The sequence below is a fragment of the Drosophila mauritiana genome, chromosome 3L, assembly GCF_004382145.1.
Source record: "Drosophila mauritiana strain mau12 chromosome 3L, ASM438214v1, whole genome shotgun sequence".
In the NCBI taxonomy this organism is placed as follows: Eukaryota; Metazoa; Arthropoda; class Insecta; order Diptera; family Drosophilidae; genus Drosophila; species Drosophila mauritiana.
The window spans coordinates 7,854,972-7,873,276 of record NC_046669.1 but is presented as its reverse complement, the minus strand read 5'-3'; the positions used below and the strand labels follow the sequence as shown (position 1 = coordinate 7,873,276).

At 45.6% G+C, this 18,305-nt stretch overlaps 4 protein-coding genes across 11 annotated transcripts in view; 1 reads left to right on the top strand and 3 right to left on the bottom strand.

Annotated features, from left to right (window-relative positions):
* Positions 1 to 211: 211 nt before the first annotated feature.
* Positions 212 to 2,254, top strand: LOC117141887 (actin-related protein 3). The gene is made up of 6 exons (XM_033305583.1): positions 212 to 440; positions 534 to 714; positions 778 to 1,092; positions 1,288 to 1,824; positions 1,885 to 1,968; positions 2,041 to 2,254. Exons 1-6 carry the CDS (start codon positions 397 to 399, stop codon positions 2,134 to 2,136), a joined length of 1,257 nt encoding a protein of 418 aa, XP_033161474.1. The 5' UTR covers positions 212 to 396; the 3' UTR covers positions 2,137 to 2,254.
* Positions 2,255 to 2,672: 418 nt separating this feature from the next.
* Positions 2,673 to 5,718, bottom strand: LOC117141886 (transcription factor 25). Of its 2 annotated transcripts, none has more exons than XM_033305581.1 (6): positions 5,420 to 5,717; positions 4,967 to 5,343; positions 4,046 to 4,912; positions 3,652 to 3,978; positions 3,376 to 3,599; positions 2,673 to 3,075 (listed from the first exon to the last, which is right to left on the bottom strand). In XM_033305581.1, exons 1-6 carry the CDS (start codon positions 5,573 to 5,575, stop codon positions 2,915 to 2,917), a joined length of 2,112 nt encoding a protein of 703 aa, XP_033161472.1. In that variant the 5' UTR covers positions 5,576 to 5,717; the 3' UTR covers positions 2,673 to 2,914. The 2 variants fall into 2 exon arrangements, with proteins under 2 accessions (XP_033161472.1, XP_033161473.1); XM_033305582.1 differs by lacking the exon at positions 2,673 to 3,075 and adding an exon at positions 3,114 to 3,298 and having other exon boundaries at positions 5,420 to 5,718.
* A 274-nt stretch (positions 5,719 to 5,992) lies between these two features.
* LOC117140230 (vesicle-associated membrane protein-associated protein A) lies at positions 5,993 to 6,886 on the bottom strand. The gene has a single exon (XM_033303029.1). It carries the CDS (start codon positions 6,749 to 6,751, stop codon positions 6,095 to 6,097), a length of 657 nt encoding a protein of 218 aa, XP_033158920.1. The 5' UTR covers positions 6,752 to 6,886; the 3' UTR covers positions 5,993 to 6,094.
* Positions 6,887 to 7,217: 331 nt separating this feature from the next.
* Positions 7,218 to 18,305, bottom strand: part of LOC117141304 (sterile alpha and TIR motif-containing protein 1) — a 37,845-nt gene continuing 26,757 nt past the window's right edge. For 4 of the 7 annotated variants that reach the window (XM_033304684.1, XM_033304686.1, XM_033304687.1 and 1 more), the window contains 8 exons: positions 17,331 to 17,713; positions 16,534 to 16,924; positions 11,237 to 13,162; positions 10,996 to 11,175; positions 10,759 to 10,928; positions 10,398 to 10,615; positions 9,106 to 10,039; positions 7,218 to 7,410 (listed from right to left, as the gene is read on the bottom strand). In XM_033304684.1, coding sequence (XP_033160575.1) covers positions 7,326 to 7,410; positions 9,106 to 10,039; positions 10,398 to 10,615; positions 10,759 to 10,928; positions 10,996 to 11,175; positions 11,237 to 13,162; positions 16,534 to 16,924; positions 17,331 to 17,713 — 4,287 coding nt within the window. In that variant the 3' untranslated portion in view covers positions 7,218 to 7,325. Of the gene's footprint in view, positions 7,411 to 7,470; positions 7,764 to 9,105; positions 10,616 to 10,758; positions 10,929 to 10,995; positions 11,176 to 11,236; positions 13,163 to 13,446; positions 14,026 to 16,533; positions 16,925 to 17,330; positions 17,714 to 18,305 lie in introns of those variants that run through there. The other 3 variants (XM_033304685.1, XM_033304689.1, XM_033304690.1) reach the window with 3 other exon arrangements.

Genomic DNA, 18,305 nt, shown 5'->3' with positions numbered 1-18,305 from the left:
ACAGGGCTACGTATTTTCGCCGGTAACAGTTTAGCGAAAAATTCGTGCAAAGATTTTGTCTCGGAAAATCTAGGCGATATTTCTAGATAGACCACTTGCTTTATAAGGTAAACGTGCAACTATATTTAAAGACCGACTTCTCACAATTCCCGATAAATTGCCATTCAAGTTGGATGGCCAATCGATTGTTGCAGCCCTGGCAGCTGCTCGTACGTGAACACGCGAATGTGTGTGTGACGAAGAGCAAAGTGACACATAGTTGGAGGTGTGGTTGAAAATATATAGAAATCTGGGCTTATCTGCAACTGAAAGGAACGGAAATTTGTGTCAAAGGCGAGCGAGGATCGCAACTGAAGAGCTTTAACTAGCAGCAAGGCAAAAGGACGAGCAGCGACCATGGCAGGCAGGCTACCGGCATGCGTAATCGATGTGGGCACCGGGTGAGTTTTTGGTTTCGATTGCCCGTGGGGGTCTCCAATTGGACGTAAAGGAGGTCGACTGACTAACACTCTGCTTTCCTGCACATCCATCAGCTACTCCAAACTGGGCTTTGCCGGGAATAAGGAGCCGCAGTTCATTATTCCCTCGGCGATTGCCATCAAGGAGTCGGCCCGAGTGGGAGACACCAACACACGTCGCATCACAAAGGGCATCGAGGACCTGGACTTCTTCATCGGCGATGAGGCCTTCGATGCCACCGGCTACTCCATTAAGGTATGCTCTTGTATCTATGGCCATTAAGCAACCGACATCATATTTATCATGGCATTCCAATAGTATCCGGTGCGTCATGGTCTGGTGGAGGACTGGGACTTGATGGAGCGCTTTCTAGAGCAGTGCGTCTTCAAGTATCTGCGAGCCGAGCCTGAGGATCACTACTTCCTGCTGACTGAGCCGCCGCTAAATACGCCCGAAAATCGGGAGTACACCGCGGAGATAATGTTTGAGACGTTCAACGTTCCTGGTCTGTACATCGCCGTCCAGGCGGTGCTTGCCCTAGCCGCCAGTTGGGCCTCCCGGTCGGCTGAGGAGCGTACCCTCACAGGCATCGTGGTGGACAGCGGCGATGGAGTGACGCACGTCATACCCGTGGTAAGTAGCACAGATCTTATCTTATCAGCAGAGTTGGGTTTGCACTGGATTCGGTAAAAACTGTTTGGAAAGAGAACACAAAACCGAAACAGTAGTCGGATTTATTAAATTAATAAATTCCACATTATGAGGCTAAGATAAAATAGCGTATTAGTTATAAACATATTAATATATTAAGCTGTTTTTTATTTCTAGGCCGAGGGCTACGTAATCGGCTCCTGCATCAAGCACATTCCCATCGCTGGCCGCAACATCACCTCGTTCATTCAGAGCCTGCTGCGCGAACGGGAGGTGGGCATTCCGCCGGAACAGAGCCTGGAGACTGCCAAAGCGATCAAGGAGAAGCACTGCTACATCTGTCCCGATATCGCCAAAGAATTTGCCAAGTACGACACGGAGCCGGGCAAGTGGATACGCAACTTTAGCGGCGTGAACACGGTAACCAAGGCGCCGTTCAATGTGGACGTGGGCTACGAGCGATTCCTGGGACCCGAGATCTTCTTCCATCCCGAGTTCTCAAACCCCGACTTTACCATTCCACTGTCGGAAATAGTGGATAATGTCATCCAAAACTGCCCAATCGATGTGCGGCGTCCTCTATACAATAACATTGTTCTGAGCGGTGGATCCACGATGTTCAAGGACTTCGGCAGGAGGTTGCAGCGAGATATCAAGCGATCGGTGGACACACGTCTCCGGATCAGCGAGAATTTGTCCGAGGGACGCATTAAGGTGGGTGATATCACAGCTGCTAATGAGTCATACTTCTAACTTTGATTATTTTCGTTACAGCCAAAACCCATTGATGTTCAGGTGATTACGCACCACATGCAGAGGTACGCCGTGTGGTTTGGAGGCAGCATGTTGGCTTCAACGGTGAGTTGTAGTGGCTTAGGATCTGTAAAATCCTTATCTTTATCTCTATCTTAATATTCTTCCCATTTATAGCCCGAGTTCTATCAGGTGTGTCACACGAAGGCTGCCTACGAGGAGTATGGCCCCAGCATTTGCCGTCACAATCCCGTCTTTGGCACCATGACATAATTGATCCGATCCAATCGGCTTGCAGCAGTTATTTTTGATTTATTTTTTCATTTAAAATTTGATTTATTCTCCAACTATATATATATATATACATTGCGATTCGGTATTCCACGCTAAAGTATTAGTAATTATTCTTTTCTATATGTGTTTAGCTATTAACCTTGTGTAAATCAGTTTCGTTCTGTTTAATTTCGTGTGATTTTGTTAGGCTAACTATAAAGCAACAACTCCGATGTCTGCCAGTTCAACCCCTATCTAAGGTGCATTATTTCTAGAAGTCGACTTTTATACCATACTCAAACACGATCACACACAGTCACACCGATCTAAGCTCTTGGAGAAATCCCGGCTCTATACACATTTAAATACGAAAACGCTCTACTTGTCATAGAAATATTTATAATTGCAATAACTGCAACCAATTCAAACACTGAATGAACAAAAAAGGAAAAACGAAAAGAAATATTGATGAGAAATCTGTTTGTTATATTGATAAGCGTAATTAAAAAGGCATTAAATAAATCAATAAAACATTCTTTAAGCTCAAACACTCGTCGCTTTTGATCTAAAGCCTTTACTGGAAAATTTTATTCAATGCATAAATTACATATACATTTATTTTTTTTTTTATGTGTTCAAATTGCTCTATGTATTGTATATTTTAATTTTGTGACGGTGTCGCTTAGCTGAGGAAATAGCAAAAGGTGGTTTCCAAAAACATGTTCCGAGCTACAAGTCCGAAAAAACTTCGTTATGCCTCACGTAATTGACAAACTGACTAGTCAATGTAGTCACTGGAGCCCTCCTCCTCGTCGTTGCTGCTCGTGGATTGTGCCGCCGCCGTTTCCGGCGAACGCAAGTGCTCTGCAATCCGGAAGTTTTGCAGGAAGTCTCGCATCGCGTCCATCATTAGCGTTAATGACTGCTGCAAACCAGCTTCTGCAATATTGTTGGAGGAGAAGTGTAACTACGATATCCCATAGCGATTCTTTTGGAATTTCGGCAAAATTTGAGTTTAGATTTTTGACGGTTTTAAGAATGGGAAACAAAATATCGCTTTTAGCCAAGTTATTAAACGAAAGCTACAGCTTTAATACAATTTCGGGATATAAACGAAATTAAGCAAAGCCCAAATACAACCAAATATTCTATGATTCATGCTCTGCGACGAAACGGGGCGACAAAATTATATTAGGTTCTATCTCTAGATATTTTTAATGATTAAATGCTCATACGAACCTTCACCTTCGCCAGCTACGCCGGCAGCTCCTTGTTCAATGCCCGCTTCTATGTTAGCATCGCCTGCAGCTGCTCCCGCAGCTGCTGCTGGTGCTGCTCCTCCTTCTTGGAGCTGAGCATTTGCTGCCAGGTTGTTGATGTTAAATGAAGGCAAGAGCGATTGAAAGAACATAGACACTGAATTGTTCGTGTTCGTTGTGGGGCTGCTGCTTGACGAGGATTTTCTGCAAGTACTGGGTTTTAGAATTTACTAACTTTGGGATTCGAACTACCTACCGCTGATAGCAGTTGACGCTGTTCGGTGGTGGCAGTGGATCATAGGTCATAATGGCTTGCTTCTCCTTGGACACGAAGACTGCCAGTGGAACTTTCTCCTTGTAATCGGAGAGTATGACATGTCGAAGAATGGGCCTTGGTGGTGTTCCACTATATCGCAGTGATCGCTTCTCCTTGTACTCATTAACCAGGGGATCCTTACTATCAATGCGATCTAACACTATGTTCACGTTGGATTCCAACCAGGGTAGCACCTCGTTCTGACGCCAAACGACTCTTGCACGGCACACATACAGGCACACCAGCTGGTGCAGGGCTGGCGATTGACTGGTGAACAAGATAAGGCATTAAATTCCATTCCACTAATCATTCAAGGAGATAAGACTCCACTTACTTGCCCGACACATCCGCAAAGAAGTACGATGAGGCCAGCACCCTCTTGTCCGTTTGCACCGACATCTCGTCCAAAAGAGGACGCAGAACACCCGGGAACATTAGCAGGGCGTATTGCAGTGCCTGGTTAGAGCGTTCACAAGCGCCATAGAGCGTGTGTAGAGCCAAAGCATATGAGTAGGCCATATTGGGCAGCTGATTGAGGTTCCTCGCGGCGTTATACTTTTCATAGAACTCTACCAGCCATTCAAACTGCTTGCTGCGCAAGGCATAGTAGTCAATGACTAGAATCATGGCAAGGGGATCTGTGTCTGGCTGAAGACTCAGCAGCAGTTTGGAAATCTCGAAGGCGGTGCGGCTGCAAGCTCGTTCCTCCAGGTACTGAGCGTGCTTAAACAGCACGATGTAGAAGGATCGGTTTTCCTGTCTCCGGTAGTCCAGTCGGCAGTTGCCCGACGTCAAACTGAAGTTGATGTGCAGCGACGATTCCAGAAGGAGAAGGGCGCGCTCAAGGAGTTCGGAGGCCAAGGAAAAGTCTTCGGTCATCTTGCATACTTCGCTGAGTTGAACCAAGGAATCGACATGATAGGGGCAGCGTTTGATAAGTGTGATCAGAAATTCGGAGTCAATGCGCTCAAGTGCAGAAAGGAACATTTGCTGCACTCCCTGGTAGTATTGGCTATGCTCGAAGGCAAACCATTGAACGTCCGCTCCATTATCTGTGATAGACTTGGAGGACACCGATGGAGAGTCTGGGGCGGGCAGCAGTTTCATCGTGATGGTGTTTTTGGTCAGTGGCGGCCACGAATCCTTGGCGGTCACCATATAGGTGGACTTCAGTGTGGGCTTCTGCCTGCCACGCTTGGTTCTAAAAGAAAATTTGATTGAATGGAAGTTCTTAGCCCAGGGACTCCAAACTTACTCCACTTTTACTACCCGCTTGCCAAAAGTGCGACGCATCTCGTTCTGTGGATTTAGGTGGCGCAGCTCTACGGCCAGCAGTTTCTTGGTGGCAGTAGTCCCGGTGGCAGCCGATACCAACTGTTTCGCCGACTGTCTGGGCACCGCATCGTAGACCTTGCCAAGGAGCGGATCCACCTTCTCAAAGTACTTGTCCTGACGCTCGTTATCCTCGCTGCTGATGTGATTCCCACTGGACTTGGCCTTCTTCTTGCGCTTCTTTTTCTTCTTTTTAGCCGCACTGGCAGTTGCATTGGGCAGGGCAGCAGACGGATGCTCCGTTTCATTGTCATCTTCTTTGAACTCACTCTCCGAGAGACTCAAACCGGCTTGATTGAGCTGGAAAATTTGTGGGAACGGAGGATTACGTAGTTCATTTGGTGATGAGCTGGCTATTTTATTAAAAGCGGCCTACCAAATCGAATGGATTTAGGTGCGATTTTCGGTCGCGTTGCATATCGCTGTCCTCCAGTTCATCATTGTCGCTCAGCTCCTCGCAGTCCTCGTCATCAGGCGGTGGCGCCAGCTTGTCAGCGTCGCCCTGCAGCTTTTTCAGCATACGCGCAGACATCCTTCAAGTGTCCTTATACCCTTTAGCCGGAATTCTATTTAATTTCGTCGCAAAATACGTGTGTATTTCGCTGTTTTTTTTTTCTTCACCACATTCGCTTTCGCACGGCTGCAGGGTTGCCGAGCTCTGTGGCCACGCGCGCTTCACAGCACTGGCCTGGACAGGTGGTCCCAACTTGGCGGGAATTGAAAAAGCAATTCTAAATTTTAGCAAGTGCTTTACACGATTTTCAACTTACACTAGCTTAAACGCCTTGACAGTAGAAGTTGGATCAAACTTGACGTGTTATTCACAGAAATTTAAATAAGTACAGTTTTTTCTCTCTTAATGAAACGAAATTGGAAATAAATATTTATTTAGAATACGTATATATTACATGATTTATTCGTATCCGAGCATAAACAAATTTTCGAGGAGTATAGAATTGACAACCAAAAAGTCCTTTATTGACAAAAAATTTTCGTACAATTTCGGTGCAATTTACTGCCTTCTGTTCTTAAAGCTGCCATGATAAGGAATTTACAAATGAGTCTTGCCATAATAGGCGCCTGCGACAGCGGCCAGTATAATGACTATTATGGTGGCCATGTAGAAGAAAGTGCGTCCAATCGCCTGGTCACGCAAGCTTTCGATCTGGTCTGTGAGGACCACATGCTCGTCCTCCAGCATGCTGACTTGCTTGAGCAACTTTGCCATTGGCTCACTGACTTCCTGGGCATCAAAATGGACCTCCCCGTCCTTGTTGTCCGTGGACAATACAGCTGAACCTCCCGCCTGACGGAAATCGTCCTGCTTCGAAGGGACCAGCTCACATTTGATCTTCGTGTCCCAAGTTTCATTCGGGTTCTGCATCTTCCAGAACTCCTGCATATCGGTTATGTCGCCAGTCACCTCGGCGGCCATGAGAAGGAACTTATGACGCTTCTGTATCTGCTCCTGCATAATTGGCTGCATATAGATGTCCACGCTGACCTTCTGCTCGGGCGCGAGGACTCCGATGTTGGGGCGCACATAAAAAAGTTTCGGAGTGGTGGTCTTCATCTTGAAGGCCATTCGCTGGGTCTGACTGGTGTTCCTGATGACCAGCTTCCTGCTCACCGAGCGGTTGAATGGTCCCTCAAAGACGAGCACTTCGCTCGGGTCTAGCGCAAGTTTGCTCTCGGTATTGTCGGACATATTGGAATATGTTTATTTTTTATTTTTTATTCTTTTATTTCTCGAAAAATCGGAAGCGATACGAACTGGAACCGATTATGACCAATATATGAAAAATATGGTACCTAATGAACACGTTCCTTGACAATGCCGTAGTGAAAATGACAGAAAAAGAAATGCGAACCTTACTTGACTTTCCATTTCATGGCTGAATTTCGTTCACATATTTCTTGATTTCTCATAAATGTACCTTTTTTGGTGTGGACACACTGGTCGGTTTTGAAAGTCATATGGGCAGTCCCACTATTATAGATTGCAGCTTTTAGCTTATATTGCTTAAAGGAATGTCTTAAAAGCTATATTTTTGGCTTATTCCATAAATTATATACAAACCTGTCTTTAAATATTGTTCAAAAACTTTTTAGAACTTTTTGCAAATTGTACTTCTGTGTATTTGTTAGTTCAAGATGTTTAGATAACAACATGATTTTGAGTTTCAGTTCGTTCGTTTTATTTCTTTTTTTATTAAATATTTACAAAAATTCGATACGTTTTTTGTGGCTGAGTGTGTGTCAGGTGGGGGGTGGTCCATCATTTACCAAAATATCATGCGCCCGGCATTGGGGGAGGTGGCCTTGGACAGAATGATGCCCGAAAGTTCCTCGTCCTCCATTTCGTTGCTGTTTCGAGTGGGAGGAGGTATGGGTAAGATACAAATTAAAAAATGTTTGACAGGACTCTTTCGATTTATGCAATTATATATACACGTTTATTGGTATCGCTATTTGCTTTGATTGCTTTCTTTTTTTTTTAGTTGCTTGCTTGGTAATAAATAACAATGAATGTTGGTTGTCGAGACGGCGGATGTTGAGTGTGGGCATCTATATTGATCTCACGGGTGCGATGATGGGTTTTTCGAAATCGAAATCGATTCGATTGGTGGGTGGGTGCTTTTGTGGGCGGGTGCAGTACAACAGGCACAACGATAACAACAGTTACAACGGATTGCGGTAGCCAATTTCGCTTTTATGGTCTACAAAAAAGTCCGGATATAGAGAAAGAAAGAGGGAAGAAATAAAAGTGATAAGATATATACAAATAAAACATTTCGAATTCCATTAGAGGTACAAACACAAAATCCAAATGCAGAACGCAATACAAACATTGAACAAAACGTATAATATCGGTACATGCGATTGATGATATAGTATGGACTGATTAAGCAGGGGAACAGGGCTAAATAGGGCCAATAATACACATTTCGTTTGAATTAAGTCACATTTTATTTCCGTTTTTTGTATGTATGTATTTCGATTTTTTCGGCTTTCGTATTTAACTTTAGGCACTATTTAAATATTAAATATATATTGCAAAAATCAATAAAAATATGCCTTAAAAACTCCTGCGCTAAAAATTAGGTTTGTACAGCATGTTTTGTTGTAAAAATTTTGCATTAAGTAAATTTCGATTATACGTAGTTTAAATATCACTTATGTAAATATTTTCGTTTTAAGCCACACGGGTTAATTTCAAATTTTGCAATTTTTAGTTTACGTTTTGCGGACGGTTACAAGAACATGTTGCATTCGCGAGAAATGTACAAAATTTTAAACATATTATTTATAAATAGCATTTTAAATATAGAGTGTTTTCGTTTTCCAATGTATTTTTGTTTCTTGTAGTGTTTAGAATTAGTTGGTTTCTGTTTTGTGTTCTATAAATTAGGTTTCGTATTTATGCAGTCGTTAATTGTATTTTTCTTTTTATAAATTAGTTTTTGCAATTTAAATTCGCTTACTTATTTTTCAATAAAAAAAATAATTATCAAAATCAACAACTAATCACAAGGCAAATAGAGTTTGAAGATATAGAAATTGGCGGGGGAGGGGCGTTCGTATATATTGTTTTTTGGGCAACGCAGGCGAGTTTTAGTGGATGCTTAGCGAAACGAGTCAACGAGTGGCGAGTAAAAATAGCGAACGAGTACCAACACCAGAGAAAGAGAAGTAGAGTCAACGAGTGGAGGTAGAAAGGTTGTAAGGGCCCCAGGGGGTGGATGAATGCGTGATTGGATGAGATTCTTTTTAGATGGCACAAATGCAGCGAGTGGCGAGAAACGGGTTAACAGGCACTTAGTGGGCGAGTGGCGAGTAACTAGAAGCACCTTTTCACAATCTGATTTCTTTCGAAGTAAACAACTGAATACTTTTATCCAAAGCGAAACCAGTTAAATTTAGATGAAGCAACTTATTGGTGAAATCAGATCGTGAAATGATGGATAATAGTAATATGGAGCAGATAGCGAGTGACGAGCGACGAGTGGGGACATCGAGTCCCGGTCCATCTCGTCTCTCCGCCTCCTCGTTATGGCTTACTTTTTTATCAGCGAGCGGACCTTCTTCATCGTCCGATTAAATATCGTTTTGTTGTTTCCTCCGGCACTAAAGTTGGAGCCCAGTGAGGAGTTGGAGGTCTTGTTGCTGGTCAAACTGGCTCCCCGATGAACCGAGGCAGATGCCCTCTGTTGGTTGCCATGTCGCAGACATTCTTCTGGCTGATCCTCCCGCTCGCTTTCCGTCGCACTCACACCCTCGGGACTCTGGCGTTCCCTTACCCTTTCCATCGCTGGTTGTGGAGGTCTTTCGGGTGTGGGGGATTTCGAGGAGGAGCTGGTGTCCCTTCGCTGGGGCTGCGGGGTCATTGGAATGGCCAGGTTTTGCATACTCTGCGTTCCATCTGCGAGTTCGCTACTCGGTGGAAGCAGCTCTGCTAAAGTCTGTTTGCTGAGAATATGGTCTAGACTTCGGGACTTTCTGTGCTGCTGTACATTTCCCGGTGGAGATAAAGTATGCTTATCACGCCGGGTCACCGAGTCATTGAGGGCGGCATCCGTCACCTCTTCTTCGGGCTGCAGAGTACTTGTGGAACTGGCGTTCGTTAGAGCTGTACTTCCCGCTGTCACCTTGGCCGCAGCTGCTGCTATTCTTTGCTCTGGAGTTGAGCCCGCCTGATCTAGAAGGCCATCCACACTGTGCGATCGATAGCCACTGCCCATGCCGGAACCAGATCCATGACCTAATCCCGCGGCGGAACTTCTCCGCGGAGGCAGATACGCCAACGGCATCATATTCTGCATGGACGCGGAACCCGCTCCGGTTTTGTGGAGCAGGGCTGCCTGTTGGGTGCGATACGGGGTGAGGATCTGGGAGCGTTTCGAGGGCGCCCGAGAATAACCACTCAACTGCGAGGTGCTGCCCCTTTGGCGGGCCGGTGAGGGAGATTGGCGGTACCTATTTGCCTGGTGATTAGCTGCGCATGAGACGGCGTTTCAAGCGATTTCGAGTGTGTGGCAATCAGAATTAAATCAATTATTAATTGGTAAGAGTAAAGAGTAATGGGTAGTGTAGTTGTAATGGGTTGCTTGAGTTGAGTGAGAAAGTAGTGGGTGTATGGGTGGGGGTAGAAAGTGAGAGAGAGTTGTACTAGAGAGTGTGACTTGAGGTTCTCTGCTTAAGCCTAGAACATATTCGAGTTGGCTAGCTCTGTAAATCGTTAGCATAACTTGGCTCACTCTACGCTGGAGCCGCAGGGGGACTCTGGTTAGAGCTTGAGCTTGAATTTGAGTTGGGAGTAGAAGAAGTAGTAGATGTAGTACTCGTTGGCCCACCTTGTCCGCTGCCATTGGCCGCCACCATCAGGCCATCCACCACACTGCCCGTAACGCCGCCACCACCTCCTCCTCCAGTTCCTGCTCCTGATCCGGCGCCTGCTCCTCCGCTCTGGTAGTCGGAGTCGTTGCTGTGCATTCTTTGGTATGAGACCGAACCGGGGGTGCCGGGCACCATCGCCGCAATGCGATCGATATTCTTTTCGCCGCGCAAAAATCTGCCGCATCAGAAGAATGGGAATCGTTTAAGTGTTTAGTTGTGAAGTATTCTGGGTTATTCAGGCTTAAGGTAATCGGTAATGGAGTTATCCATCGTCCTAGTCCCAGGCTAATCCAGATCTAAATGCGTCGCTTAATATACCTTTCGAGCTTATCGATGCATGCGTCCTGGTAGTCGTGGATCCAATTAACACCGTTAAAATGGGCCACACTGCGCATGTCCTCGGGAAGTCGCTCCACTTCGGGCCAATCGAATTGCTGGTCTATGATGGGTATAATGTTGCAGTTCGAGTTCAGGGCAGCCACGATTTCCTGCGAAACGAGTATTCCCTTATGAGTACCTATTGGTTAAAGGTCGATCCGCGAATGCGGTACTCACGCGATGCACCCAGTCCTTGCAGTCCTCGTCGTTAATGCAGCGGTGCAGGGCATCGGGCGTTAATACTAAGACAAAGTTCTTTGCCTGTCGAATACTGTTCAATAGGCCGTTGTCAAATTTGCCCGCCTCCAGGCGCTCCACGTCGATGAAAACGGAGAAACCACGCAGCTGCAGGTGCACCTGTAACGAATGGGATCTTGTAAGTGGTAATTCCCTTTTCAAGCACATTAAGTATACGCACCTTGAGAAGACTGGCTAGTTGGGAGCCGTTTGATCGCCTATAACTAACGAAAACATCTAACGTCTTGGCCATGTTCTCCTCCGACGAGCTGGGCAGCGAATTCTCCAAGTTTTTGACCGCATTGAGAATTCTCAGACGATGGATTGAGTTGTGGATGCCACACTCCGTCATCAGCATATCCTCATTGACATGCGGCAGTGCACACTTGTCGATTCCAGCATTCAGCATGGCATACGTGTAGGTGCAGTAATCAGTACCGATCTCCGAGAGAAATTGGTGCATTTTGGCCGTGTCCTTGGACGAGTAGTCAGCCATCCGCTTGAGATTTTGCAGCTCGCGTTCAAAACGCTTTAGCAGTATTCCATTACCGATTCCAATATCAGCGCGAAGGTTATCCTGATTGAGCTTCAGTAGAAGATCTCCGTCCACCTGGGACTCGTTGAACTTGTCGATGTAGTCATTGAAACCGATTTGCTTCACCCACTCCTGCACATCCTCCACGGACCACAAGGGAACCTGTTGGGACAGCTTGTGAGGCACTGTCTCTCCAATCAATCTCAGAGCCTGAGCGGCGAACTTGGATGCAATGGCATTTGGACAGCTGGCCACATTTTTCAAAGCTTCAATAGCGTTGATCTCCCGGAAGATGTCGGTGTTACCCTGCTCCCTCTTGATGCCCGCCTCCATGCAAAAATGGAAGGCAGCCAGATTGCGGGCCTCTTCGCGATTGGAACTCAAAACCGGAACCAATCTCTTAAGCCAATGTTTGCTTTGCCCGTGGGCATGTGCCAGATTGGATCTCGCAAAGGCCGAGGGGTCGTGGGAGGTGACAAAGGGTTCCACCAAATCCAAGCATCCAGACTTCAGCACCTCGGCTTCAATCTCCTTGTTGGCTACCAGCACTGCAATGGCCAGGCAGGCATAGTACTTGATGTTATCGTCGTTGTGGAAGGCCAATGGGAACAACCACATGGGCACCTTGCGCAGGATCATCTCCTCCTGGTTCTCGGCTCCACCATACAGAGATAAATTCGCCAGTGCACTAGCGCAGTGTCGCAGAGTTTCCAAATCACTGGTGCGGCACTCGAAGAGCACGGCATCCAGACCTCCCAGCCGTATCACATCCGAACAGGTGCCCTCGGAGTGTTTGAACAGATGCTCCAAGATGCCAGTGCCCACGCGGGAGTGCTCCATATTGGAATTCTTTGTGCAGACACAGGCCACATTGACCACCTTATCGAGGCCATTATCCACCACATGTTTGCGGTTCTCGGTGGTTAGGCACTGCTCAAGAAGCTGTGCGGAGGAAAACTGGAGATCGGGCTTAACGCAGTTCTTCATGAGAAGATCGAGGCCGCCACTTTGGCGCAGGGAATTGCACAATGAGTAGCCCAGCTCGTGGCCATGTGTGGGCACTGCCCAAGCTCGACGAATGACTTCGTTGATCTTCTCCAGGTACTGGGACTTCTTGCCCCCAACATCGTGGACGGTTATGGCACTACCACCTCGCTCATCTTCTTGCAGGGAGCTCACTATTGAGGTCAGCATGTTGGAATACTTGTTGATGGTCTGCTCGATCTCCTGCTGCCCACTGCCTGCTGTCAGCGACTTGAGGTCATCCAGCTTGAGATCGGCGAGCTTCAGCATCTGGCCATTCATCGCGGACATTTGCGAGGAGCTGGTGATCATGCTACTGCCGGTGCTGGAAACGCCCTTGTGCGACATCGAGTAGTTGGCCTGCGAGGCGGAGGATACATGTTTCTCCTGACTGATGATCCCGTTGGAGGTCATCGTCTGCGATTGCTGCGACTGGGATATCGCCTTCTTGTCCGCGGAGAAATTCTCACTTTGCACCGTAATACTGGAGGCCGCCACATTGTTGCTCGCCTGCTGTGTGATGTCGCCGGTGCGGAGTGAGAGGGCTTCCTGGATATTGTGGTGAGGCGTTGAGTGGGAAAAAGATGAAGCAATTAGTAAGGATGCATAAAATATAAATCATTCGATTTTATAATGCCATAACAACAGGTATGTACACTCATCAGGGGTCTGGGGGAAACAATCTATTGAATTGGGACATTAAAAACTGCCGGTATAACAGCTTTGAAACTGTTATACACCTCGCTTGAAACTCAATCTAATCATCGTATAGCCTCAATATATCCCTAAATCTAAACTAAAGCTTTAAAAACGCGCCCCCATCTCTGTTATACCTTGCTCTGCTCCACCTCAATGGGAATTTCGCGTACATTTCTCATTTGATTGCAGTTGTGGTTATTGTTGTGATTGGGTGTTGTAATTGCTGAGTGGTTGGTGTTGTTGATGGGCGTTGGAGGTGGCAGTTGTGGTGGTAGTTGTTGTTGTTGCTGTGGTGGTGGTGGTGGCGACAGTGGACAACTGGTAATTGGCTGTGGGGGCGGGTTAGAACTTTTACGTACTCTGGTGTGCGAACTAGAACTCGACGAGGATTGCGACGAGCACTGCGACGACGAGGAAGAGGAGGACGAGGATGAAGTGGAGGCAGCTGCACCAGACACTCTGGCAGCGGACGCAGTGGACATGGTAGTGGCTGTCGTTGAACCCGCCACCACCTGAATGGGCTGCGGCGGTGGGGAGAGCGGTGAATTGATTCCAAATCTATTCGAGGGCGTGGCAACCGGCGGCGGGGATAATGGCATCTCCACAATGGGACTGGGCGATCGGGTGGGCGTGAAATCCGACTGACCGCTCGAACGGAAGATGCCCTTGCGAACGGGCCAGGGTGCCTGATTGGACATTGTTTCTCTCGCAAAGAGGTGGCAGGTATTTCAATGCCAAAGTCGGCTCGGTAGTTGCTGATTATTTCGTTCCGTATACCATATAATGTGTATGTGTACTTATATATGTGAATGCTGCTGTTTCGTCCGCGTATTTTTTGCCTGCTATATACTTGGTATTTTATTTATTTTCATTCACATAAAAATAGCGCACAAATTGGCTACGTCGACGTCGCCGTCACTTTCTCTGTGTGTGGTGTTGTTTCTCTGTTTGTTTCAGTGTATTCGGGTGTTGTTGTGTTTTTTTTTGTATCTGTGTGTGACACTGACCGACAAATGGAACTTGTAATAATTCTACAGCTTGATGGTAATTAACAAGGCACTTGACACAGCCTCACTGTACAAAACGATGATTCTATTCACATTGCAGGGCATGAAATGACCGAATCGAACACTTGTTGAGCCAATTTTGCATATGGAATTGGGGAAACTTAACGAAGGCATTGGTAAAAGCTCACATAGCGTCGAAAGCGGTAGGCCATCTGTCTCTAGGTTTTCGACTATCCGTTTTTGATAGATACTTTTTTCACTTTTCAAACTGATTTCGTTAAATTTTCATTCGTTCGGTTATAACACATCCTTTGTGACCTTTAAGTGCCGTTTTCCTAAGATGAGTTTATTTCAATACACTTTTTTGTATAACCACTTGTTTTTTTTTTTAAATTGAATTTCACCACTGAGTCTATTCAGTTTGTAACAATTTCAATATTCGAAGGTCGGTTTCTATATTTTTCGTAGAGCGTTCCACCTGCGACAATATGCCCATTGGTAAACAAAATCGCTGTATGCTTATTTTGTGCTTTAATTAGGAAGTCTTTGTCACTTGCGCTCTATTTGTATTTAGTACGATCTAGCCACAGTCACACATCAGTTTCTTATATATGCAAATGATTATACGGTTCCGTTCTATTGTATAATTCAACTACATATATTTCGATTTGCTGAAACGCTCACGACGCTCGTCTGTCTGCTACTGAGGTCCGCCAATAGCTCTGAGGCGTTTTATTCAAAATAATTTCGAAAATAAAATAAAGAGAGCACATCGGTGTTGTTTTTGCCATAGAACATACGAAAATTCGGAGCGTTAACTCGTGGGAAATAAATCAAAAATAAGGGAGAAGATTGAGGATGGGGGTGTATGTAGTACGATTGTAGTACTTCTATACGATTCTTCTCCCATTCTCCATTTACTACTCGGAAATAATTTTGTGCGTGCCGTTCCATGCGATTCTTGCAATTGACGCAAATGTCCAAAGACTATTTGGATTATTCGCCAATCCATAAAAGCAGTATCAGAGTATTTTCATTGGATTTTTTATGAATGTTTGAACCCAGGCACTTGTTGGCGGCACATGGAGCGTGACCGTCTGTCTGTTTGCCTTATGTTTTGGCGGAGGGCCAAGCAAACGCAGCCCATCTAATTGATGCCCTCGTGTGAGATTTTATATATCTTTCTATGGATTGAGATGGTATATATCCAATAAGGGGATCTGTCTTCAATGGACGACGTGTTGATGGAGAGTTTTGTGATGAATTTCTTAAGTTGATTTTTTCAATGGACTAGTATTGCTGTTTAATGTTTTACGCGGTTTAAGGAGTTTCTCCAGTGTTATTGATATGAATTAAATTATTTGAATTTGCATCTCATTTTGAGCCTATAAGTAGACAAGTGCGCAATTTTCCCCCAATGAATGTACTTTTTCCCTGATCCACAAAAACAATCGACCATCCTTGACATTTACAATAGGAATTTCATTATCCAATCATAAAATAATTAAGTCTCATATACGTATGCAAATCAACAATGATGTAATGCAGCCGCTCCAAATACTGATTAGATAAAATCTACTGTTGGAACTGTGTTTTTCCCCAAACTCTGACGATTCCAGGTAACCATGGGTAACAGGTGTAATGGCGAAAAACTACAAACACAATTATATCATTCTGGGTCCTATTGTACCTGAACTCTTCGGAACATTCCGGTGGGCTTGTCCTGTTTGGATTTGCAATAGTTCCGGATCAATTTCGGGCTCCCGAGGAGCAGACACTTGTTAAGGAGCATTTCACATTACTTTCGCGTCGAATGTTGCCCGCTTTTCGGCGCCAGACAATCGATTTTCTTTGCTATGCGAGTAGAGTAAGCGGCAGTGGTTTTCGACTTGACGACTTTCACTTTGGGACAGTTTTCACCCAGAACTAGGATATTAACGCCTGGGCGCTGGTGTCCCTTATGCGACCTTAACATGCACGCGATGAACTCCCAACTGAAAGGAGTGTCACGGTCTAACAGTTAGCGAAAGCTTTTTAAAGGGGCTGACCACCCTTCGGTGGGAATAACTCCCCTGTTTTGGTGTGCCAAAAAGCTCCTAACGAAAGCTTTTGTTCTTGGGTACCATTTTAGGCGGCGAGTTCAATGCCTGGATATGCTAAAGGTTATTAGCTCTGATTTCCCCAGTGTCTAGAACATATTTTATAAAATCTCACCTTGATGACGGCTGCATTCTCCTCCGTTTTGACACCATCCACCTCCAATCGATTTCTCATCGCCGACGCACCCTTGCTTTCTTGATAGTCTATATCTCCGGCCTGCAAACGTTTCATCTCCGCCGAATTGCTGGTGGCCTGCTCGGAACTGAAGCCATCGGTGACCACCTTGGTCTTGGACTCGGTCTTCATGCTCTTCTCCTGGAACTTGATCGTGTCGATTGTCTTACTCGACCCGCTCAGCCCACTGGCACTCAGCTGGGCGGCGGTGGGATGGGTGAGGTTGAGGCCGCTGCCAAAGTGGTTATGCGGGCAGTCGTCGTCATCCGGCAGGGTCACGATCACATTGCTGTCATCGTCGTCCACCAGGTTCTCGAACGAGGCGCGAAGTCTGTCGATAGAAAATATTTGAGAAATGGGTTAACAAGCTGAAGCTCAAATACACAGACGCTTCTGAGGTCAGGGAATGTCCAATTAACGTCTTAATGTCATATAATATTAAAATATCTAAGGTATTGCAAATAATAGTATGCGGCGATCGAGTAAATTCATAACTATTCATTTTCGGTGTAATTCTAAAGATCAGAACCAGTTTTTAAGTTATAAGATACACTTGGTTAGCATATGAAATAAGTTCCAGTTACCAACTGACAACATCATAAGAATTTCCACAACATGCGTCACTATCACTAATGATTGACTATCTAATAGATAGGCAGAACTGAAGTTTGCGACTAGTTACTATTTAATTGTGGAAAATTCCGACTTCCCCCTAGGCCCACATAATGATCACTTACTTTTTTTGCAGCTGGGTGATTTTGTCCTGGCTACTGAGACCCCTGAGATCGTCGATTGACGGATGGGCGGATGTGAGTTTGGGTGCCAGCCGGCTCGTCGTCGTCGTCTGGGACATCGTGCTGGGGGCTGTGATCGCCGAGGCTGAGGTGGTGCTAATGGATCCAGGTCCGCCGGTGATCCGCTCCTTGGCCAGATCGTTGATTTCCGACATGGACTTCTGGATGTTTGTGAGATCGCGCTTGATTTCCGCCGCCTTCATCTCTGATGAGGTGGACAGAGCCTGGGTGGTTGAAGAGCTGGAGGATGAGGAGGTTATGTGGTGGTGCAGGCGCTGAGACTTCTTCTCCACCCGCGTCGTTGTGCTGCTGCTGCTGTTGACAACCTGCAGTGCAAACAACAGACGAATACAATTATAGAAAGTTGAGTTATTTTCTGGCTGAGACTCATAGGCGGAAAAATGCGAGGAATTTGTGGCGTACAGAGACATATTTCCCCTCAGCTCTGTGCAAATATTATATAGATATTTGTATATGTATGTATTTTTGTGAATATGCTTTAACGTCTGTCGCTATCTGCACTCGCATTTTATGGGCCCGGGTGCTTAACTTGGTCTTTATAAATCAAATGGGCCATTTGTTTTGGGATCGACGTACAATATGTGCATGGAGCTTACCCCTAAAAAATAGATGGTTGGGCCTCACTATCTAAATTCCTCAATTGTGATAACTAACCAAATGCTTTATGGCACATGAAAAGAAATCTATTTGAATAGGGATTTGCCTTGAAAAAGGTTCGGCAAGCGTTACTTCATTGATCAGTTCTTAGATTGGTTATGAAAAGCCATTGACCCTAGGTCAGTAAACCTGGCGATGCTCTCATCAAGATTTAATTAGCTAACCATCACTTCCTAATAGTATGTATTAATACTTATAATATATATTGATTTTATTCTCAGCTTTGACACTCATAACTTT

Bases quoted from the DNA above. Each gene is read 5' to 3' on its own strand.
- LOC117141887 (XM_033305583.1), top strand. From the start codon at position 397: ATGGCAGGCAGGCTACCGGCATGCGTAATCGATGTGGGCACCGG. The intron at 441-533 runs GTGAGTTTTTGG...CACATCCATCAG, and splicing joins GTAATCGATGTGGGCACCGG to CTACTCCAAACTGGGCTTTG. The intron at 1,093-1,287 runs GTAAGTAGCACA...TTTTATTTCTAG, and splicing joins TGACGCACGTCATACCCGTG to GCCGAGGGCTACGTAATCGG.
- LOC117141886 (XM_033305581.1), bottom strand. From the start codon at position 5,575: ATGTCTGCGCGTATGCTGAAAAAGCTGCAGGGCGACGCTGACAAGCTG. The intron at 4,913-4,966 runs GTAAGTTTGGAG...ATTTTCTTTTAG, and splicing joins AAGCGGGTAGTAAAAGTGGA to AACCAAGCGTGGCAGGCAGA. The intron at 3,979-4,045 runs GTAAGTGGAGTC...CTTGTTCACCAG, and splicing joins TTTGCGGATGTGTCGGGCAA to TCAATCGCCAGCCCTGCACC.
- LOC117140230 (XM_033303029.1), bottom strand. From the start codon at position 6,751: ATGTCCGACAATACCGAGAGCAAACTTGCGCTAGACCCGAGCGAAGTG.